The sequence below is a fragment of the Podarcis pityusensis genome, assembly GCF_964106645.2.
Source record: "Podarcis pityusensis genome assembly, chromosome: 11".
NCBI lineage: Eukaryota > Metazoa > Chordata > Lepidosauria > Squamata > Lacertidae > Podarcis > Podarcis pityusensis.
Genome location: NC_138036.1, coordinates 3,713,040 through 3,736,609, shown reverse-complemented (window position 1 = coordinate 3,736,609; position 23,570 = coordinate 3,713,040). Strand labels below are relative to the sequence as shown.

At 47.9% G+C, this 23,570-nt stretch overlaps 2 protein-coding genes across 6 annotated transcripts in view; one reads left to right on the top strand and one right to left on the bottom strand.

Moving 5' to 3' along the window:
• KIAA1328 overlaps positions 1 to 7,125 on the bottom strand; it is a 206,487-nt gene extending 199,362 nt beyond the window's left edge. The window contains exons 1-3 of one of the 5 annotated variants that reach the window (XM_080973499.1): positions 7,016 to 7,125; positions 4,421 to 4,456; positions 2,065 to 2,204 (exon numbers count right to left, since the gene is read on the bottom strand). In XM_080973499.1, coding sequence (XP_080829625.1) covers positions 2,065 to 2,204; positions 4,421 to 4,456; positions 7,016 to 7,073 — 234 coding nt within the window. In that variant the 5' untranslated portion in view covers positions 7,074 to 7,125. Of the gene's footprint in view, positions 1 to 2,064; positions 2,205 to 4,420; positions 4,457 to 7,015 lie in introns of those variants that run through there. The other 4 variants (XM_080973500.1, XM_080973501.1, XM_080973502.1 and 1 more) reach the window with 4 other exon arrangements.
• A 6,451-nt stretch (positions 7,126 to 13,576) lies between these two features.
• LOC308458776 (uncharacterized protein) lies at positions 13,577 to 23,569 on the top strand. The gene is made up of 5 exons (XM_080973713.1): positions 13,577 to 13,760; positions 17,184 to 17,328; positions 21,057 to 21,127; positions 22,525 to 22,668; positions 22,931 to 23,569. Exons 2-5 carry the CDS (start codon positions 17,228 to 17,230, stop codon positions 23,047 to 23,049), a joined length of 435 nt encoding a protein of 144 aa, XP_080829839.1. The 5' UTR covers positions 13,577 to 13,760; positions 17,184 to 17,227; the 3' UTR covers positions 23,050 to 23,569.
• Position 23,570: the final 1 nt, after the last annotated feature.

Here is a 23,570-nt window from a genome sequence, read left to right as displayed (position 1 = left end):
ACACTGACAAACTGGAACGTGTCCAGAGGAGGGCAACCAAAATGGTCAAAGGCCTGGAAACGATGCCTTATGAGGAACGGCTAAGAGAGCTGGGCATGTTTAGCCTGGAGAAGAGGAGGTTAAGGGGTGATATGATAGCCATGTTCAAATATATAAAAGGATGTCACATAGAGGAGGGAGAAAGGTTGTTTTCTGCTGCTCCAGAGAAGCGGACACGGAGCAATGGATCCAAACTACAAGAAAGAAGATTCCACCTAAACATTAGGAAGAACTTCCTGACAGTAAGAGCTGTTCGACAGTGGAATTTGCTGCCAAGGAGTGTGGTGGAGTCTCCTTCTTTGGAGGTCTTTAAGCAGAGGCTTGACAACCATATGTCAGGAGTGCTCTGATGGTGTTTCCTACTTGGCAGGGGGTTGGACTCAATGGCCCTTGTGGTCTCTTCCAACTCTATGATTCTATGATTCTATGACTAATTGGTTTAGTTGCGCCAGGTTTTTAAACTAATATATACTATGTTATTATAATCATCATCATTGGAGGGGGTGAGCTAACATGTAATATTCTCTTTCTGTGATCCCTGCTTTGTTGTTTTATAACCCACTATTTCTTCTTTAGACAGAGGCCCATTAGTCATAGCTATAAATTCAATAAAGGCAGTGTAAGGATGCACTTTTACAGCAGCTCCTATACAACTGAAGTTTACGTCTTCCACTTTAGTGACTCTGTAATGTATTCAAAAGGAGCACTGCTCACACTGCAGGCATAAACTGCTGCTGTCTGAGGGGACGATCTTTAACTCTCCCCCTCAATCTCTCACACAGCCATGGTTCTGCCCACGAGGAGAGGGCAGTTCTGATAACTTGAAATGCTCTTTGCAAAAACATTCTGCTAGAGGGATGGTAACTTGCTGGGTAGAGTACATGGCTGACACAAAGAAGGGTCGAGGCTTAATCCAAAGTAGTAGTGTTCTATGTTATAAATCCAGCACTGCTACTTGTTTCTTTTTGTTTTCCAATATATTTCTTATTAGCAAAAAACAAACAAACACACGTGTGTGTGTTGCAAGCATTTTTTTATTCTGAAAGTGTTGCCCAGAGAAAAAGGTTTGAGAACCACTGCCCAAGACAGCCACTGCTGGTGGAAGATAGCAGCCTTGGTGAACCAATGTCTGGCCCAATAAAGGGAAGCTTCTCAACAGAGAATGTGGAAGCTGATCACTGAAGAAGCTTGTCTTTGCCCCGAAGAGAAGAGAGACCTGCTGGGAGGAGGCAGCAAATCTCCAAAGAGAAGCACTGGGACACCTTGCCAGCCAATCTACCCCCCCCCCCGGTTGCCTTCCAGCCCCAAATAAGAGGAGCAGGAAGACATGCCTCTTTTTGACAAATCCCTTGCAGCTGCCTGTTCATGCTGAAAGGCAGCTCATCTGTCACAACACTATACACAGCTGCAAGAACAGGCAATGACGGAGGTGTATCCAGAGTTCTGACTCCCTAAAAGAAGCTTTTGATCCTCAGGCACTGTGACGGGAACTGGTCCTACTTGCTCCATTCTGGCCCCAGGCTTGCAAGCGTTAATCTAGCCACAGTTACAAATGCTGAAGTAAATTTTTAGATGCCTGGACAAGGAAGATTTTTCAAGGCCTGCACAATTACTTTATCTTTGCACCTTGAACGCCACAATGATTGCACGAAAAAAGAAGAGGGGAAAGGCTTCTAAGCCAGATACAAACAGCCACTTTTCAGCTGTGTGTGAATAAAGCAGAAACAGTCTGCATCAACATCAAAAGTCTGATTCCAATTGGACTGCCATCGCTGCCACCATCCAAGACCACGTTTACATTATATCTCATTTGTTTCAGTATTTTAACACTGTAAACTGCCCTGGATGCCTTGGTAGAAAGGCAGCATATAAATGTCATAAATAAATAAAACAATAAGTAAACTTCACATTGTCATCCTCCACAGGTTTACTCTGTCCTGCTGAGTTGAATGGACTTCCAGGTTACCTCTGCCACAGATTGCAGCCTCAAGAGTTCTGGTTTCATTTGCCCTTCTCCGTACTGACCTGCTGCCCAGGCGCTTGGCCTGAGCTTTTCCAGGCATCCATTGAGGCTGGAGCAGCAGCTGCAGGCACCTTTGCCTTCACTTCCACTTTCTGACCTTTCAGCAGGTGTCTTGCTCTAAAATTCCTCTCTGTAGAAATTCCTAGAGGTTGAATAGACAAGGTCAGGAAAACTTCCAACTTGTTCTTACAAAGCACCTCCCACACTGAAGCTTCCCACAAAAAAGAGGAAATGAAAACAGCACCCTCCCCCACCCCCAAAAAAAGCTTAAGCATCAGCCCAGCCCAAGGAAAAACTCTTCATTAACAAAAACAAACCAGCCCAGACTTGAGAAGGCCCAAGGATAACCCTGCCCAACACCAAGAACCCTGCACCTTGGACTTACTCTTCCCGTCAGGAGACAGGGGCCGAATGCTTGGTTCAAAGAGTCCTGCATGGTTACACCACAGACCAAAGATTAATAGTCTTTTTATAGACCACAGTTATCACATCAGCTGCCTGACTATTCTCAACATATTTATAAGAATAAGCTCAATTATTTTGTATACCAAACAGATTTTTAATGGCTTTGGAGGTACTTAATAAAGTTTTATAATTCCATGAGCAACTAGTTTTTCCTTCTCCCTACCATTTCTTTTACAGTTATGAAGTTGACAATCACAACACAGAACCAAAGACCAGGGAGAGGAGTAGAGAGGAGGACAAGCCTAATTTTTGCTGCCTTGTTCCTATACTCTTCACAGGGCAATTAGAGAAAGTTCCCTTACTTCTGTCATTTGGGGCTGGAACATCCTATAGTATGTAAACATACTATAACATACTACGTAAACAGTATGTAAAGGGACCCCTGACCATTAGGTCCAGTCGTGGCCGACTTTGGGTTGCGGCACTCATCTTGCTTTATTGGCCGAGGGAGCCGGCGTACAGCTTCTGGGTCATGTGGCCAGCATGACTAAGCTGCTTCTGGTGAACCAGAGCAGCGCACAGAAACGCCGTTTACCTTCCCGCCAGAGCAGTACCTATTTATCTACTTGCACTTTGACGTGCTTTTTAACTGCTAGGTTGGCAGGAGCTGGGACCAAGTAACGGGAGCTCACCCCGTCGTGGGGATTCAAACCACCGACCTTCTGATCGGCAAGTCCTAGGTAGGCTCTGTGGTTTAACCCACAGCGTCACCCATGTCCCCCTATAGTATGCAATTCACTACATATCAATGTGGGGTGGCTGCTTTGGCATAGCCAAGCTTCTCTCTGGCTTTGAAGGACCCAGCCAGCACCCAAGAAGTGGGTGGGTGGCAGCAATCAGAACGATACAAAGAGACTGCAAGCTGATCAACCAGGGCTGATCTACTGAATCATCTGCCTGCAGAAGAGAACTTCTTGGATATGAAACATGGAGAAAATTAAGGCACAGAAAATTCATCTACCTTCAAGAGACATATGTTTCTTGACATGGCACTAACTTCAACTTCTAAGGGTCAATACAGAGAACACATTTTCACACAAACAGGAACTGTCTCTGGGGCTGACAAAAATATGTATCATCAAAGCAGCACATTGGACTTGCTGTCAGCTGGGTTAAGTTCTTGAAATTATCCATGAAAATCTTTCATTCTTTTCTCAGTAAAAACAGTCAGAATATAGAAGCAGGTCAAAGCAGGCCAATAAAACTCTGCCTCACCTTCTCTGATACCTCTAAGTAAGGAAGGGCCAATTGGGAGTTGGCTAGGCAGGCAAATGAAACTCAGAGCCCAGCTCTAATTCATCAGGAAGTCAGTGCGTACAATGAAATTATTCAGTTTGAGCTATATACTCCCAGGGTAGGGCCAGAAGGAACATGATGCCACGACCTATCGGAAGCTGAGCAGGTCTAGGCCTGGTTAGTGCTGGGTGGGAGACTGCCTGAGAACCGCATGTGCATGCACGCTACCTTGGGCTCCATGATGGAAGAGAAGGTCAATTTCAAGTAAATAAACATGTAAATATGAGCAGCTAGAGATCAAATGTTGCTAAATGACAGCTTTAAGCCATTTCTCTAGCTCTAGGAGGAGCACCTAAAGGCTGGCTGCCAACCTGTGAAAATGAGATGATGGTGCCTAAAAGCACGCCATGATTTTTCCAGCCCCCCTAAAGGACCTGAAACAGTTGTATCCCTAAGTTATCATTTGAACTCTTTTACTTCTAGCCCTCTCCCCAAAGTTACAAACAGAACCCCAATCTTATTTTATAACCCGTTGCTCCAAAGTTGCCGAGATAAGAGTGCATGTGCCGTATGCACAGAGTGAATCCGAATCAGGTCCTGGCCCAATTCACTACCCAACAAGTCAAGTTAAATGTGGCAACCATTCAAAGATCATACCTGGGACATAGACAGGTGGCTGCTCTTCGTCAGAAACTGAATGCAATTTCATTCAAGGAAAGAAAGGGCAAAAGGTTTGTTCCATTCTACATTTTACACTCTGAAAATATTATACAGTGGTACCTTGGTTTACAACCATAATCCATTCCAGAGGTCCGTTAGTAAACCAAAACAGGATGTAACCCAAGGCAAGCTTTCGCCAATGGGGCCTCCAAAAAAACCTTGTGTGTAATCAAAAAAAAAAAGGTTCGCAAACCGGGACACACACTTCCAGGCTTGACGTGTTTCTATTCCAAAACGTACACAAACCAGACTGTTTGGAAACCAAGGTACCACTGTAGTCTGAAAAATCTTCTGCATCAAAATAGAAAGTTCAGAAGCAGCGGACAACTGACCAGGAGACTACCAAAGCAGACATTTCTGTAAATCCACTTTGTTATTACTCTTAAAGAGACCTCATTTAAAAGGTTGTCTTTTATTAAAGACTAGCTCAATCAGAGAGATAATGAGCCACATTTATTTGTATTAGCCTTGATTATAAAAGCAACTCCTGGAGGCTATACATTCAATGCATGCTCCTCAGACTCTGATTATGGACATAGAGAAACTAAGCTTTACACTCACACATTTTTTAAAAAGCTATCTGGGGCTCTTATAAGCAGGTACTGGTATTTGGGGGATCAGGAGAGAGATCTGGGTAAACTGCACCCTAGTCAAGACCATAATCTGGGACCCTTCCCTTTTGTATCATCCAGATTGCCATCAGACTGCATATCTTTAGCAGTCACCCATCAACTCATGGTGGATTCAATTAAGTTAATAACAGCCCATTGCCAACTATTGGCAGCATGCTACATCCAATAAGTTGTTCTCTGCACATCATCTCTTCTAGATGCTGAAAGGAAGTTCTTACTCTGCCTCAGTGGGCCAGAGGGGAGCAACCAAATGGAGACTAAAATCCATTTGGAAAGATTTAGTGTAAATACATCAGCCGAAGACCTATGTAGGCAAGTTAGTTCATAAAAGATGTGAGCATTATAATACCAAACAGAAATCAACAACAGATTATATATAAATGAATTCTGGGGAAGAGGACAGTATATCCGAATAATGAGAGAAAGGAACAATATATGCAGATAATGATTACATGGAAAACAAAATAGCACGTTTATGCAATTACTTGCATATACTGTTCCTTATAAAGTACACTGCTCCCTTCCTCATGATTCATTTACATACAATATGCTGTTGATCTCTCTTTGATATCTTTACGCTCACATCGTTCATGAACTAAAATCCATTCACTTACCTTCTGCCAATATGTTTAAAATTATATTTTTGAAATAGATTCTAGCTTCTTGGGCCCACTTAATCTCATCCACCCCAGCAGATTAGAGTCTCATTTTCTCATCAGTTACATGCACTCAGAATGTGACCATATAGTGTTATCGTAAGATGCTCATCTAACTCTTTTAAGCTGGAGGTGCAAGATGTGTGCCCCCCCCCCCCCACTGTTAAAGCCTTGAAAATGTTAGAATCATAGAACTGCAGAGTTGGAAGAAATCCTAAGGGTCATCTAGCCCGGCCCCCTGAAACACAGAAAATTGAAGGTGGACCTTATGAGGATCAAACCTGCAACCTTGGCATTATCAGCACCACGCTCTAACCAACTGAGTTACCTAGTGCAGGATAGCCTTCTTTTGCAGAACTGTGATGCAAAGTCTCTAAGAACCACTAACTTTGCCTCTGAGAGCCTGGAGGTCTGAGCCTCCATTTCTAGCTCTATATGTATGACCATTTGGTGGCCGGGACAATCAGTCGTTTCTGCTGCAAGTGGGACACCTAATTCTGCTGCCAAGGATCGAAAGGACACTAGGAGGGAGTGACAAATAGGCTCTGGGTCTGCTTTGCAGGGTCACTTGCTGAAGGGGAGAGGCTATGGAGGCAGACGATATCATAGACAGGACACGTCCCCCAAGACATACAGAAGCCTCAAGGGCCATGCAATATACGTCTCCCCTTCACCAGCCCCGTCTTCCCCAGGACGGCAGCCAGCAAAGTTACCAAAACTTCAGCTGCAGCAGCTCAGAGTTGACGGGGGAAGCCGGAAGCCCCGAGTTCAAGGCTCCCTTCAGCGCGACCATTAGGGTGGCTACGCTGAGCACTGAATGGAGACTTCGAAGGAGCTATAGGGGAATTTAACATACTGGCAGCAGCATTTGTACTAGACCATGAAGCAGCAACATTTCCAACCTGCTCTTTCCCGGCGGACGCCAGGGCGCCTCAAGCGACCTTCCCCGGCCCCTCACAACACCCCTGCAGAGTAGGGCGAGGGGCGAGAAAGAGAGAGGCTGGCAGGCCAAGGTCCCCCCGCCCTGGGAGTGGGGGCTTCCCCCGGAACCCCCGGGCCTGGCTCCGCACTCGGCGGGGCGTCTTTCCTGAGGCGACGGAGGCGGCTCTCTGCACATGCTCAGGAACCACGGCAGCCTTTGCCAACGTTTATCATCGACCCGCCGTCAAATTAGCCCCCCCTCCCGCTTTTCCTTCTCCTCCCGCCACGCCCCCCCCCGCGAGCCCCTCCTGAGGGAAGGATACGGTCCTTACTCCAACGAGCAGCTGCTTCCGGCCCCGGCCCCGCGGCCACATCCGCCATCTTGAAACAACCGCCACTCCCAGCGTCCCCCCGCCCTGCCACGCCCCCCACGCCCGACTCTGACCTCCCATTGGCTTACGGAACCCGGGCTTTGCCCAGATACGGCGCAAGTGACGCGCTGTCGTAGAAGCCGGCCAATGGGGAGGACTCGGAACGGGCGGTGGGAGAAAGGGAGGAGGAGGAGGAGGTGGAGCCGGCTCTCCCATTGCCTTATGGGAGTTGTAGTGCCTGCTCTCCGTTCCTCCCCCCTACAGAACGGCGGCCGAAAGGAATTCAAAGAAACGGAGGACGGCGTTTCCCAAAAAGCACCGCGGCGCGGCGTCTGAGCTACGGGATGCGAGAAGAGGCAAAAGACGCTAATCCAGTGCTCTCCCTCCCGTTTGGCTGCGCGTACAGGTGTACAGGTGCAGGCGGTCAGGGGCTGGTGCGGGAGGGCGGAGGCAGAGGATGGAGGAGAAGGCCCCGCGCAGCGTGAGCAGCTCCAGCAGCACCAAGCCCTACCTGGAGAAGCTCACCCTGGGGGTGACCCGCATCCTAGGTAAGGTGGAGGTGGAGCTGGCATCCCTGGTTGCCATGGAAACAGCCGAGGGATGGAGCCGCAAAGAGCCTTTCTTCCCTCTCTTGCTCATTGCATGGCGCTTCCCCCTCCCAACAGCCCTGTGAGGGAGGCCAGGCTGACCTATATTTTCCTATATTTTTCCTCACAACAGCCCTGTGAGGGAGGCCAGGCTGACCTATATTTTCCTATATTTTTCCTCACAACAGCCCTGTGAGGTAGGCCAGGCTGACCTATATTTTCCTATATTTTTCCTCCCAACAGCCCTGTGAGGGAGGCCAGGCTGACCTATATTTTCCTATATTTTTCCTCACAACAGCCCTGTGAGGTAGTCCAGGCTGACCTATATTTTCCTATATTTTTCCTCACAACAAACCTGTGAGGTAAATTCTTCTCCCCTCCCCCACCTTCCCCAACCTCCTTTCCCTCAAGACTTTTCCTTCTGGTTTTCCCTTGGCAACCCTTTCCTGTTTTGTGGGGCCCATTGCAGTAGGACCCCCTCCTAAAGTGGCTCTCTGCTATCAATCTAGCTTTCTTCCGGACTTGAGAATCTCCGCAGCCAGTTATTTCCTCTCAGCCTAGCCTGCCTCGCAGGGTCATTGTGATGACAAAATGTGGGAGAAGATAATGACATACCCCATCTTGGGCTCCTCAGAGTAAAGGTGGGATATCAACGTAATGAACAAAAATGCTCCAGGGCTACTTTTTTATTGCATTTTTATTACAAGTTTACCTCCAAGGAGCCCAATGTGGCATAGATGGTTCTCTCCCTCCTCATTTACTGTAATCACCGCAACCACTGTGAGGTAGGTTAGACAGGCACTGACTGACACCCACCCACCCCCAGTCACCTAGTGAACTTTATGGCCAAGTGAGGATTCAAACTCTGGTCTCCCAAGTCTCAGCCAACACTCCAGCCACTGCACCACACTTCCTCTCCTTTGGCCTTAAAGGTAAAGGTACCCCTGCCTGTACGGGCCAGTCGTGTCCGACTCTAGGGTTGTGCGCTCATCTCACTTAAGAGGCCGGGAGCCAGCGCTGTCCGCAGACACTTCCGGGTCACGTGGCCAGCGTGACGAAGCTGCTCTGGCGAGCCGGCACCAGCGCAGCACACAGAAACGCCGTTTACCTTCCCGCTGTAAAGTGGTACCTCTTTATCTACTTGCACTTCAGGGTGCTTTCGAACTGCTGGGTGGGCAGGAGCTGGGACCGAAAGATGGGAGCTCACCCCGCCGCGGGGATTCGAACCGCCGACCATACGATCGGCAAGTCCTAGGCACTGAGGTTTTACCCACAGCGCCACCCGCGTCCCCCTTTGACCTTGCTATGGCATAAAATCCTGCCTGGACCGTCTCATGTTTTGGACCTGACCTTCAGAACACTTGCCCCCCAAAATAAGTTACCTTTGCTTGGAGGAAAAATACCTGCTACTTTTTCTTCTTTTTAAAGGACTGCCTTCTCCAAAGCGTACATGGCTCTTTTAATAGTGTAATCTTCTGTTTTGCCCTTGGGATATTTCTAATCTAACATCCAGGCTTTTAAGACAGAATTTCCCGTTTGATCTAGGATTTGGTTCAGGCCCCTTCAGAACCTGCCGCTCACTCATCCCTCGAAACCTTTGTGCAACCTCCGTCCCCCGTCCTGCCTGTGTTCCCTTTGATCTCAGGAGAACCAAATTTATTCTGTTTATAATTTGCCGGCTTGTTAAATGCTCCCGTGGCAGTGGTGCGGAGGAGGAAGGCCCCGCTGGATGACTGGCCCTTTCCATAAAGGAGATCTGTATTTTCATATTAAGGCTGGAACTAAATGATTTTAGGCGTGAACCCCAGAATAGAGCACCGGAGACTGTTTTGCAGGGAGCCCAGGGGGATGAACTAAATGACCTAATAGGATTTCCCCCATCTTTTACCTTTGATGCTTCAAAGGGCTCCCTAAGGGTGGGGCCCCCTATCTGTCCTCTTCTATTTTCCATGCAGAAACCTAAGATCTGCCTGCTTGATAGCTTCCAAACACCGTGTGCTGTGCAGCGACTTTCTTCCTCTAATTACGTCTTCCCCAAAACCAGTGACCTCTGGGAGATTTGGAGCTGATGGAAGCTGTAATGCAGTGGTGTCATGGACCGGCTGGATGCAGAGAAGTGGTGGGAGGCACAAGCTGGGGAACCCCCAAGGGAACCCCCAGGGGAAGAAGGCTCTTGGAATCCGAATCAAAGAAAAGCCTTCAACGACTAGGACCCAAATTATCTCAGGGCCTTCCTGATTCCTAGTTCTTCAAGCACTGAGAATCTCTGGTGGTTCCCAGCACCCCCCGTTTCATCTAGTCTTCACTCGGGATGTACCCTTTAGTGTGACAAGCCAAGCCCTGTGGAACTCCCTGCTACTAGACGTTTGTCCTTCAGAGATCTTTGGAAAGCTTTGTTTGGTTGTACGTTTACAAACTCAGTTAGAGGTGTGAGCTTGCTTTTGTTGTGTAATGTTACTGATATTAGGTGTAATTTGAGACAAACATGTGCCTATCAACAGAAAGAAAGCTTTCTCTTTTCTGATGTTACATATTTGTTAGAGTTCAAAATCCCTCTTCGCAACAACAGGTCATGGAGAACTGTAGAATAATAGCCAATGCTCCTGAAAAGAAGCATGCATGCAGTTTCTGGCAATATTCTTAAAAAATATTTTTATACTATACTATACTGAAATGTTTAAATGTTGTTTTTTTTCCTGCCACACTTGCCATTCTCCCCTGCCACCCCCTTTGAGAAACACTACTCTCAGGGGTGTTGGACATGTCCCCACCAATTATTCTCCCTCTGTTAAATTGGGCCTGTAATGAGGAACTGAAGAATCAGGGGAAACTCACCTGCTGTTGGGTCCTGCTTTGAAGAGCACCCTCCGTGTGTGCAGCGCACCCTTCCTCTCGATGCTGCCGCTCTGATAGCTGTTAGTTTAGGAGGCACGAGTTTTCAGGGCATGTAATCCAGGGCAGCAGAGAACCGGACATAGCGATGACATCAGGCAGCAGGCAGGCAGCTCAAGAAGAAAAGCGATGCAAACCTGGAAAGAGCTGGCTCCGCGGGTGCAAAGCTATAGATGCAGCAGGGCAAGGGGTCAGTCTTGACATAGGCTGACAAGAATGCTGAGGGGGAGAGATGATAGGGCTCTCAGACAACAGTTGGATACTGCAGGCCTGTTTCTGTCCATCGGGGCCAAGCAAAGTATAGGAGAAAGACAAATGTTGGAAGTGATATAACGGACAAGAGGGCCAGCTGCACATCAAGGCTTGTTTGTTTATTAAATTTGTACACTGCCCTACACCCATAGGTCTAAGAGTGGATTACATAAAACCAAAGTATGAAAATCACAAAATGCAAGTTAAAAATAAGAACAAGAACAAACTAATAATACCCCCCCCCCCTTGTTTGCAGGCTAACACACTCCACAAAGGAAGGATGCCCTCCAGATGTTGGGAAATGATTGTAGTTTAATGGTAGAACATCTGCATTACACGCAGAAAGTCCCAGGTTCAATCTCCGTCATTTGCAGGTAGAGAGCTTCCCTACCTGAAACCCTGGAGAGCATCTGAACCCTGGAGACAATGGTGAACTAGGTGGCCCAACAATCTGGTTGAGCATAAGGCAGTTTCCTATGTCTCAGTGTTGCAGTACTCCAACTCCCATTTCTGCACATATAGAATCCTAGCTGCTATTGTTACATACAGAAACAACTTTAACTAATTATAACTGACCACAGGTCACCACAGCCAAAAACTGCAGTATCTAGCTCACCTTGCAATGATAAACACTAAATTGAGACAAGACAATTTAAGGAAAATTCACCAGAAACTATTCACTTTGGTTGTTGTTAGTGGCTGTGGACATGCCATAACATTTCAGCACATGACCCCCCTCCCCCCCAAAGAATCATGGGAACTGCGGTTTACCTCTAAACACAGTGCTATAGGTCCCAGTGCAACACATGACTGGCTTATCCTAGAGATCACTGCGTGCAAAAACTTGTGGTGCCAGAAGATGTTGAGCCTAATATTTACCCTGGAATCCCAACCACCTTTGCCCAGGACAATGTACGACACCCTGGACTCAGTCATTCAAACAGTTATGTTGAGACTCAGTTAAATTGTCCTATGCCCTAGGGCCCCTCTTTTCAAGTTTGTCTAAATCGTGGAGCACCAATTAGTGGAACAGTGTGATAGATGGGTTGGAATTAGGTGGAACGAAGGAAGATTCGGGTTTAAATTGCTATAAAGGCTGATCATTAGATCCATACATATCACGTAGCTTGATATTGTGCATGAGCTTTTACACACTTTATGCTGTGGTGCGAAAGGCATTATAACGAGGCTTGGGCACAAAACCCAATCCTAGCTGTAAGACCTGTTCTTCCTCCGATGTTGAGGTGCGGGATGAGTTGTAGACTATTAATATCTCTTCCTTTGCAGGGTACATCTGCCCCCTTGAAAATCCTGTTTATCGTTTCCGAATCTGTTTCTGGAGTAAAGGACGTAAAGTGGAATATCGTTCATCTATGGCCGACTGCGATGTGATGCTAAGAGTCACTAGCAGACCTGGTTACGTTAAAAGACCTGGGTCTAGAGTCAGGCTAGTTGCTTATCCAGACCTCATGGCGAGTTCTTTTTGCTGAGTTGCTTTTCAGATGCCCTTATGTCCAAAGGGGCTCCAAGTGAGCTAACCAACCAGCGGGCCATTTCCCCTCTTGCAGGATGGCTTTCTTCTTAAAGAAGAAGAAAAGTTCATCAAAAGTTTATCCAGTTAATTTACAAGAGAGTGTCGCCCAGGACCCTGCTGCCCAAAGAACATACCAACTCTTGCCAGTGCTGGTGAAACCTCCTCAAGCACGTGCAGAGGCCTGGAGGAAGAACCAAGTCCAGCCAGTTGTTTTCCCTGAGTTACTACAGCACCAGGCCAGTACAGTTCAGCGGGTCAGCAGCAGACCAGACGAAAAGCATTCTGGGCCAGTGTTCCCAGGTGAGTAGGCAGAACCAGATCCCTTTCGGGTTCCTCTTTTCAAGGCCTGCATCATACGAGGCTGGTGTCTCTCTTGGTTTCCTTTTATCTCTGGGCACAAGCCCCACCCACCCAGGCCCTAAGGAAGTCAGATTATCCTCTACCAGGGCCAGGGCCTTCTCAGTGATTGCTCCAACCTGGTGGAATGCTCTGTCGCATGAGGCCAGGGCCCTGCAGGATTTAACCTCCTTCCGCAGGGCCTGTAAGACAGAGCTATTCTGCCTTGCTTTCAATTTGAACTGATCTTTTATTCCCTTTCCTTCCCTCCCTCTCCCCTTTTTATGAAGATTACCTGCTCTGGGATCCCACACCTAATTCTCCCCTGGTCTCCTCACTGGCCCAAGTAGGACTAATTTAGCCAGCTAGCCCTGGTGATCATCTAATGTTTATTGGATGGATTTTCCCCCAAATTGATTTTTGAATTCTGAATTTATTGTTATTCATGTTTCATACTGTATTTTATGCTTTTTTTGTTGCATCAATTAAGTGTTTTAATTTTGTTGTTAGCCGCCTGAGCCCGGTTTTCTGAACCAGGAAGGGCGGGGTATAAATAAATTATTATTATTATTATTATTATTATTATTATTATTATAGCATGTCCATGGCTACAGCCTGCACCAAAAAAATCACGCATCCACTGTTGTGTGGGGCCACAATGGCACAAAAATGTGATTACAAAGCACAGATCCACATGGATCCTCAGGATTTTTGCATTGGGCTACTCCAATCTCACCGTCAAATCACATGTCTGTGGCCACAGCATGAACCACAAAAATCATATATCCACTGTTTCGTTCAGAACATTTTTTTTTCTTGTTTTCCTCTAAAAACTAGGCACGTCTTATGGAGCGAAAGATACAGTTTTAGTTTGGCATTTGTGTTCCCTTTTAATAAGAATAATAAGTGCTGGGGAGGCCAGAGATTCACACTGTGGCCCGAAATAACAAGGTGGAGCCAGTAGTCTTCCCAGAGCTGGTACAGCGCCAGACCAGCACCCTTCAGCCTGTCAACAGAAAGCCAGACTCCAGGCAGCAGCGGCACTTGCCCCTGCTGAAAAAGAAGAGCCCCAAGGATTCTGGGCCAGCGTTCCCAGGTGAGTAGGCAGAACCAGATCCCTTTCGGGTTCCCCTTGGCAAGGCCTGCGTCATACAAGGCTGGGGTCTCTCTTGGTTTCCTTGATCTCTGGGCACAAGTCCCACCCACCGCACCCCTCCTTTTTAAAGAGACTTGTAACATGGAGCAGGGACTTCTGGGTGGCTGCCCCTCTTCTGCATTGCTGAGGATTGGACTAGGTGGCCCCGCAGGTCCCTTCAGATGCTACAGTTCTATGATCCCTGTTCAGATACGACATGCATCTGCTCATCGCAACAGTCAAGAAGGCCCCTGACAAAGAACTTGCCCTGTTTTTTCGTGTATAAGATGAGGTATTTGTGGAGTATGGTGGTTAAAGGGTTAACCCCTAGTGGTGTCCTGTATCTGGGGGTGGAGCTTCGTTCAGGAAGCTGCGTCAGTTCTTTGTCTGTGAGTTACTTTCAGTTTTTACGCTGAGAGACGCTGAGGCACAGAGCGTGTTTTGTTCTCCGGCACAGAGAATGCCTCCAAGTTCTGATGGATTTATTGCTTGTAAGTAAACGCTGTTAAAGAGAGAACACTTGTGGACTCTTCCTTACTCTTTCTCACACGGAGGCAACACTGCGACTCTGCATACTGCTTAAGGTAGCTCCTGACGAAAGCCTGCGCTGAGAAACACAGCGGAAGTTTTGCACAGAGGGAGTGTACTGGACACGCAGTTACTCACAGGTTATGGGAAGCAATGTTTCTTTTGCCGGGTGTGAGAAGAGACCACAAGGAAAGAGGCCAGCTTTGAACTCCTGCCTGAGAAGGGGGCAGTCCTGAGTTCGCTGGTGAAGCAGGAGCTTGCAGCAGACTGCATCTTCAGGGGACCGGCTGGCAGAAGCATGAGTAAAGCTTATAAGCCCCGGGGAAAGATGGCGCAGGCTCAAGAGGCTTTTAACGTGCCCTTTGGGAAGCTAACTGGCCCCAACTGGGATGAGTGGTCCGTCAGAATGAAGTACTGGCTGCTGGGCAAGCTCTGGTCTTGCATGCATCCCCCACTACCTCAAGCTGCTGAGAAAGCTAGTGAGGCTGTGCTGGTCCCGGAGGGGTTACCGTGTGCCATGGTCCGAGTCCAGTCCTGGGTCGAGGGTCTGGAGGCTGTCTGTCAAGGGCGAAGCGGGGTCCAAGGCAAGGAGCCGGGCATGGCCAGGAACTCCGGAAGAGCAGGTCAGAGTGCTGGCAGCAACAGGTTTCCAGTGATGTTGCTCCCACAACTTGGGACTGGGCTGACTGGCCTTTATCTCCTCTGGGGCCTAGGGCGGTCCCGGCCCACAGGTGACTTGCCTCTCCTGGCCTTAAGGTGAGCACTCCTCCTGAGAGAACTTAGTTCCCTCCGTCTCTCTGCCCTGAGCCTCTGCAGCTCAGGAGAGGCTGGAGGGTTACTGGACCCAGAGGCAACCTCACCTTCCCCTGACAGGGCTGGGAGAGGAGCACCTGCAGGCAATGGGTCCTCAATCACCTCCGGAGCCAGAGTGGATTCATCTGGTGTCTGCTCCTGAGGATCCGGCACAGATGCAGGCCCTTCAGATTCAAGCCCCTGCCCTGGCTCAGCCGGCCCTGGAGACGGGGACTCCTGTGCAGGCTGGGATTCTTCAGGTTCAGCCTCTGAATCAGATTCCCAGGCCATCACAGAGGCAGACGTGGCTGCAGCTCTGGAAAAGGAGCAGTGGGTGCTGGGCATACTAAAAGCAAGCGTGGATGCTTGGCTTTTGCCTCATGTAGAGGGCATTAAGGAGTCCCGGGTCGCTTGGCAGGCACTGGAGAAGGCGTTTGTAGCCACAGTGGGAGCCAAAGACCGAGAGGGGACTGTGAGCCCAGTGGGGGCTGAAAGGAGCCCAGTGGGGGCTGAAAGGAGCCCAGTGAGGGCTGAAGGCAACATTCCTGGAAGCTGTTCCTATCTGTGCGATGAACAGGGAGAGAGGCAGAGAGCTGGGAGGAAAGCAGTGGCAAGCTGTTCCTCAGGAAGCTGGGCACCCAGGAGTGGGGGTGCAGACAGCAGCTGTAAGAGCTCTGTGAAAGCCAAAGTCTCCAAGAGTTGTTTTCGCCGTGAGAGCTGTTCTGCAGAGGCTCAGGAATGCAAGGTCAGCCGGCAGAGAAAGCAAATAAGCGAAGGTTCTCAGACAGCGAAGCATGAGAACACTGGCAGAGGCCCTAGTGGGGGCGGAAGTGTTTCCATGGCAATGTTGGAATGTCAACAATCAGCCACTCTCTCTTTTATCGTGGACAATGGAGCGACTCACACTCTAGTGCCATCTGGTGGGCTTCTTTGAAATTGCAAGTCTGAAAAGTGGACGATATGTGTCATTGGCTGATGGATCGAAGAGACAGTTAACTGAGACTGGCATGTTGTATTGTTCTTTTCTAGATCATGAAGTCCAAGCTTTTGTGGTTCCTGAGATCGCCAACTGTCTTTTAAGTGTGTCCGCTCTTGTAGCTGATGGCTTCAGTGTAAAGTTTGCAAATAACGTGTTCTTTTTTCAGGGATGGGAAGAAGCTATACAGTACTGAGTGCAAAGATAGGCTATTCATGGTGGAGATGCCTATTGCTAATGTTGCTGTTGTGAACCCCCTGAAGAGGCACAAGTGCAATGCGCAAACATGCCACCACACAATGGTTGTGTACATCTTTGGCACAGGAGATTTTCCCACACAGGGTGGTCCTACGTTAACAAGGCCCCAAAGAATACTGAGGGGTGTAAGTTTAAGGGATGTGACAAGTTCTTAGATTGCAGAGCCTGTAAACAATCTAAGGTAACCACATGCACATATCCTAGATCCACTAGAAAGACCAGCAGGCCCTTTGAGCTAGTCCATGCAGATTTGTGTGGCCCCATGCAGGTAGTGTCTTTGGGTGGATCAAAACACGTTCTGTTGCTGATCGATGGTTTTTCGAAAAACTCATGGATTTTTACGATCCGACACAAGAGTGAGGCTGCTGCATTGATTAAAGATTGAATCACAGCAGTAGAGATAAGATTTTCCACGAGATTGGTGTCCTTTCAAAGTGATAGAGGCTCCTCTTATACATGGGTAGTGCTGAGGGGGGACGGGCGGTTGATTGTAGCCACCAGGAGGAGATTTCCAGCAGTGATTTCTTTGCTGTGGAAAGGGCTGTTGTTGATTGGCTGCTGCTGTGGCAATCGGGCAGACGATAGGTGACTTGGTTGATGCGTGCAATTTGATTAATGGCTACCCCCCCCCCAAAAAAAAAAGCTCAACAACTCTGGGCAATCCCCTCCCAAAAAAGCTTAACAAGTCTTGGCAATCTCTCCCCATTTTCTAAATACTGAGTACCCAAAAATAGGGGGCGTCTTATACACGGGGACATGTTATACACGTAAAAATGCGGTACCTTTCCCTCTCGTCCGCCTCATTTATTCCTCTCTCTCTCTTTCTCAAGAGCTCTCAGATGAAAACTTCGGAGAATTGTTGACGGGTAAGAAGATGCTGGGAGGAAGAACATTCAGAGAAACTTTGGAGATGATGGATGAGAGGGAAATTTTAGACACCATCCTCCAACACCCCCATCCACTTCACTTCTCCAGGTGTGTGTGATGCAGGTTGGTTGATTGAACTCATGAGCTTTCCCATGTTTGTTATGAGGAGATATATTTAAATTATGGGGTTGCTAAAATGCATATACGGTACCTATAAAGATGTGACTGTCCAACGAGGCCTTACAAATAGAGGGGGGAGAGAAGGCAAGCAAAATGTGAGAGAGGTATTGAAAGATACATGAAATTGAATGCAGATTTCCAAAAAATAGCAAGGAGAGACAAGAAGGCCTTCTTAAACGAGCAATGCAAAGAAATAGAGGAAAACAACAGAATGGGGAGAGCCAGAGATCTGTTCAAAAAAATTGGAGATATGAAAAGAACATTTCGTACAAAGATTACCATAATAAAGGACAAAAGTGGAAAGGACCTAACAGAAGCAGAAGACATCAAGAAGAGGTTGCAAGAATACACAGAGGAATTATACCAGAAAGATATGGATGTCTCATACACCCCAGGTAGTCTGGTTGCTGACCTTGAGCCATACATCCTGGAGAGTGAAGTCAAATGGGCCTTAGAAAGCATTGCTAATAACAAAGCCAGTGGAAGTGATGATATTCCAGCTGAACTATTTAAAATTTTAAGATATGATGCTTTTACGGTTCTACGCTCAATATGCCAGCAAGTTTGGAAAACTCAGCAGTGGCCAGAGGATTGGAGATCAGTCTACATTCCAATCCGAAGGAAGGGCAGTGCCAAAGACTGCTCCAACTACCGCACAATTGTGCTCATTTCACACGCAAGGTTATGCTTAAAATTCTACAAGGCAGGCGGACCGAGAACTCCCAGAAGTGCAAGCTGGATTTCGAAGGGGCAGAGGAATCAGAGACCAAATTCCAAATATGTGCTGCATTATGGAGAAAGCTAGAGAGTTCCAGAAAAACATCTACTACTGTTTCATTGACCACCCAAAAGCATTTGACTGTGTCGACCACAGCAAACTATGGCAAGTTCTTAAAGAAATGGGAGTGCCTGATCTCCTCATCTATCTTCTGAGAAATCTCTATGTGGGACAAGAAGCTACAGTTAGAACTGGATATGGAAGTACTGATTGGTTCAAAATTGAGACTGTATATTGTCTCCCTGCTTATTTAACATATGCAGAATTCATCATGCGAAAGGCTGGACTGGATGAATCCCAAGCCGGAATTAAGATTGCCGGAAGAAATATCAACAACTTCAGATATGCAGATGACACAACCTTGATGGCAGAAAGTGAGGAGGAATTAAAGAACCTTTTAATGAAGGTGAAAGAGGAGAGTGCAAAAGATGGTCTGAAGCTCAACATCAAAAAAACAAAGATCATGGCCACTGGTCCCATCACCTCCTGGCAAATAGAAAGGGAAGAAATGGAGGCAGTGAGAGATTTTACTTTCTTGGGTTCCATGATCACTGCAGATGGTGACAGCAGTCACAAAATTAAAAGACACCTGCTTCTTGGGAGAAAAGCAATGACAAACCTAGACAGCATCTGAAAAAGCAGAGACCACCTTGCCAACAAAGGTCCATATAGTTAAAGCTATGGTTTTCCCAGTAGTGAAAACTTTGATTTAAAAGATGCTTGGAGATTTAAGCATCCTATAAAAAAGATTTCACCCACTTTTCAGAACCGAACCAATCTGCCAGTAGCATAGATACGCTATGGATTTTGAAAGAAATACTGTGGAGAATAGTGGTAATACAGTCAAAAACAATTTCTGACCACAACCCCATGATGTTAACAAAGGGAGCCCTTTGAAGCATCAAAGGTAAAAGATGGGGGAAATCCTGTTAGGTCATTTAGTTCATCCCCCTGGGCTCCCTGCAGAACAATCTCTGGTGCTCTCTCCTAGGGTTCACGCCTAAAATCATTTCGTTCCAGCCTTAATACAAAAATACAGATCTCCTTTATGGAAAGGGCCAGTCATCCAGCGGGGAAAGTATCAGGTTTCTTCCTCCAAGCAAAGGTAGCTTAGTTGGGGGAGGGGGGCAAGTGTCCCGAAGTTCAGGTCCAAGCATGAGACGGTCCAGGCAGCATTTCATGCCATAGCAAGGTCAAAGGAGAGGCAGTGTGGTGCAGCGGCTGGAGTGTTGACTGAGACTTGGGAGACCAGAGTTCGAATCCCCACTTGGCCATGAAGTTCACTAGGTGACCAGGCAGGGGGTGGGTGTCAGTCAGTGCCTGTCAGTCTAACCTACCTCACAGTGTTGTTGTGGTGATTAAATGAGGAGGGAGAGAACCATCTATTGCACACTGGGCTCCTTGGAGGAAAACTTGCAATAAAATAAGTAGCCCTGGGACATTTTTGTTCATTACATTGATATCCCACCTTTGCTCTGAGGAGCCCAAGATGGTGCACGTCATTATCTTCTCCCACATTTTGTCATCACAACGACCCTGCGAGGCCGGTTAGGCTGAAAGGAAATAACTGGCTGCGGAGATTCTCATTATGGAATGGGGCATCCCTGTTTCCATCAGAGAAATGTTGGAGGGTATGTGGCTGCAGCATCTGCCTTCTCATCTCCCTGTGTCTGTATCTGTGGCATCAGCATCAGCCAGCCACAGCCACCAGCTTGCCCTTGCCTTCTCCATCACAGATGTCTTCTAAGACATTTTGTCACTATTATCTATGCGTAGCACAGCCACAGAAGCCCAGCAACACTGCCACATCCACAGTTATGCTATGGAACTCACTGCCACAAGACGCACAGGTGGCCACTAGCTTGGATGGCTTTAAAATCAGATTGGACAAATTCATGGAGGGTGGCTCTGCTCTGATGCCTCTGCTCTGCCTCCGTAGTTGGAATAGATAGAAAAAACAAAAAGCATTGTCCAATAGCACCTTAGAGACCAATTAGTTTGTTCTTGGTATGAGCTTTCGTGTGCATGCACACTTCTTCAGATACGCATGCACATGAAAGCTCATACCAAGAACAAGCCTAGTTGATCTCTAAGGTGCTACTGGACAATTTTTTAATCTATTTTTTTCTATTTCTGCTGCGTCAGACCAACACAGCTACCTACCTGAATCTAGATCCATAGTTGGAGGCAGCAATGCTTCTGAATACGATTTGCAGGAAACCACAGGAGGGTTCCAGTTTAACAACTGGTTGAATATTTTTTGGATTGATTTTTTAAAATGGCATTTGTTAGATTTGCAAATGTTAAATGCTTTTTTAAAAAAATTGATTGGTCCTTTTTCATCTTTAATTGTACTCTTGTGTATAAATATTATATTGAGTTGCATTGTCAAGTCAACCTTTTGGGACTGTTAAAAGAGGAAATTCCCTTTAATATAGTTCCGATTCTTGTAGAGGAAAGGAACACCGTGTAGAGTGCGTTTTGAGGGTCTTACCGGTCAGGAGGACCAAATAGAGACAAAAACAATTAATATTAAAGCAAGGCGGCAATTAAGCCCGATCGTTTATTGCAAAGAAAAGATCTGTTGCACCAGGGTCCCTGCTCAGCGGAGGAGCAACCCAAACAAAAGAAAACTCAGACATTTATACCTTTCATTTTCCATACAGAAGGAATGAGCAAGTGAAAAAACAGGATGTCAGACTAGGTGCGGCATGAGGGATTTACAGGTAAATCATAAGGACAAATAGTTGTTAATGGTAGCATTTGTGAATACTTGATTTCTATGGTGTAGACAGTGTATACAAAAGGATTTAGGCAGATTCCTGTTTTTCCCATGTTTATTGATGGCTATGTATTGTTTGTTTTTCTGATTTTTCAGGAAGACTTTGAGTGATGCCTGGAGCAGATCCATAAGAGAGGAAACGAAGACAGGATTTTGGGTGTTTTCCGGTACTTTGCATATATAAGTGTGATTGTATAGCCTTGTTTTGAATAAAGTCATTCAACTTGTGAATTGGTCTGTGTGTGTACTGTAGACTTCGTAGATGGCACTGTGTAGCCACTGACAACTATGACATTTCTTATTAGTATCAAAGTTTTGCAGATAACAGGACCATAGAATAATCTACCAACTAAACCCGGGGTTGGCAAACTTTTCCGCCGGCGGGCCAAATCGCCCACGTGAGCACGCACACTTGTGCACATGCGCCCACGCTCGCCGCTCTTTCCCCGCTGGCTTTCGGAGCCACAGCAGGGGGGGAGAGAGAGTTTGCAGCTTCCTATTGGCTGCAGGAGCTTCCTGCAGCCAATAGGAAGCTGTGGCTGCGTCCTGGAAGTCAGTCCCCATGCGGAGGAACTGGAGCAGCACGGCGGGTTAGCTCCGTGCGGGGACTGACCAGGCGGGCGGCAATGGCTTCCTATCCTGCAGTCAATAGAAAGCCATTGCTGCCCGCTCAGTCAGTCCCCGTGCCAAGCTAAACCGGACCTACGACCAATTTTCAAACAGGCACGTGCCTACATACGCCGCCCTGACACCAAGGAAAGAGCAATTGGGATGGCTTGCTTCACGGAGGTGAGAGTCGGAAACGAGGAATGCCTGCAGGCGCTCCTGCTTTGAAACAACTGCACCCAGGCAGGCAAGGAAAGCAGAGGGTGTAAGAAGGTCTCCTGCGCCACCATTGATGGCTGGCAGGCCTGCACTCTGCCTAGGGCAGCAATTTTTACAGGCCTTAGATAAGAGCTGAGGGCAGTGTGCATTAACTAACTCCTTGCGCTTTGCTCCCCCTTTCTTCCCGCCCGGGGGGCCCTGCCCTCTGCCTGCCCCTCAGAGCCAGCATGGCACACAGGGCTGGGCTTTAGTGGCCGCAGCCTCTTCCCGTCCTCACCTGCTTTCCAGCAGCCTCTACAACAGCCTTTCTCAACCTGTGGGTCCCCAGATGTCGCTGAACTACAACTCCCATCATCCCTAGCTAGCAAGGCCAGAGCTCAGGGATGATGGGAGTTGTAGTCCAACAAAATCTGGGGATCCACAGGTTGAGAACCGCTGCTCTACAAGCTGCCCAAGGGAGGAGGCCAGCAGCAGTGGCCACAGAGATGCCACGGAGGGGCAACAAGAGGCCCCCTCACAGCCTCCACTGTCATTGGGGACAAGCACTCATCCTCCCCAAGCTCGGTGGCGGTAGCTCTGGCAGGGAAAACAGGGACATAAATCAGAAGCCGGTTGGCTTTCATAATACCGGGGCTGTCCCTAGAAAATCAGGACAAACTTGGAGGGTATGGGGTAGTGAACTTTGATTTTCATGGCACTTTCTTTGGCCTTGCACCCCATCAAGTGTTTTCTTTCTCAGCTCCTTTTTCACCGGGAGATTGGCTGCCTCTGCAGCAGAGAGAACATTGTGGACACTCTCCAAGAGTGGCTGGTGGCACCCAACCCCCTGATGCAGATGGGCAGCCTGCGAGGACTAAGCCATATTCTACAGGAACCGCTGGCGGTAAGAAATTGGTGGCAGGGGGCACATTATGAAGCGGTGTACAAATTAACCTAACAACGCTTTGCCTTTCAATGAGCCAGTTGAAAGGAGATTCCCTTATTCTGCTGCAGCCTTATTCTCAGGGGCAGACCAGCATAGGCAGGAAGCTGCCTTAAAGAGAGTCAGGCCAATGGTCTGGCTATCTCAGGGTTGCCTACACTGGTTGGCAGCAGAAAGACTAATCTGGCACCTCGTTTGCCTTTCTGTCCACTCCCGTCCCCAGGTGTCAAGATACAACCAGAAACTGCCAGCCACCTTAAGGGAGCTCACAGAGTTGCTGAGGAGCACGAGGCCCGAACATCGGGAGACAGCAGCCAATTGAAAACAACGCTCTTAAGATGAAAGGGGGTTTTAGGGCATGAGCCAGAAGTGGGAGTTCAGCTGGAAAACCTGGAGGCTGAGAGGCAGGGATGCAACTCCATGTGTCATGCACTGCCTGACACTGTCCAAAGGAGAGCGCTAAAGGGAGGCTGCACCCAGAAAGCAGTTTTACTCTGCCTCTCTCCACCTGGCTTGCGGGGGCCTGACAGACCCTAGAAAGGACTGCAGCTGCTGCTGCTGCCACTGTCACCCAGGACTGCCTGCCAGGAGCCTGAGGGCCCTGCCCTGCCTCTCTCCACCTGGCTTGGGGGGACCTGACAGGCCCTAGAAAGGACTGCTGCTGCTGCCACTGCCACCCAGGACTGCCTGCCGGGAGCCTGAGGGCCCTGCCCTGCCCTGCCTCTCTCTACCTGGCTTGGGGGGGCGAGCGCTGACAGGCTTCACAAGGACTTTGGCTGCTACTCGGCAGAGAGGGCTCCTCTTTTTAAAAGCTTTTAAATTATATTTTATCTGTGGCCTTTTAAATTGTGCTTTTTTGGTAT

Bases quoted from the DNA above. Each gene is read 5' to 3' on its own strand.
- LOC308458776 (XM_080973713.1), top strand. From the start codon at position 17,228: ATGCTGGGAGGAAGAACATTCAGAGAAACTTTGGAGATGATGGATGAG. The intron at 21,128-22,524 runs GTACTTTGCATA...TTTCTTTCTCAG, and splicing joins AGGATTTTGGGTGTTTTCCG to CTCCTTTTTCACCGGGAGAT. The intron at 22,669-22,930 runs GTAAGAAATTGG...TCCCGTCCCCAG, and splicing joins TTCTACAGGAACCGCTGGCG to GTGTCAAGATACAACCAGAA.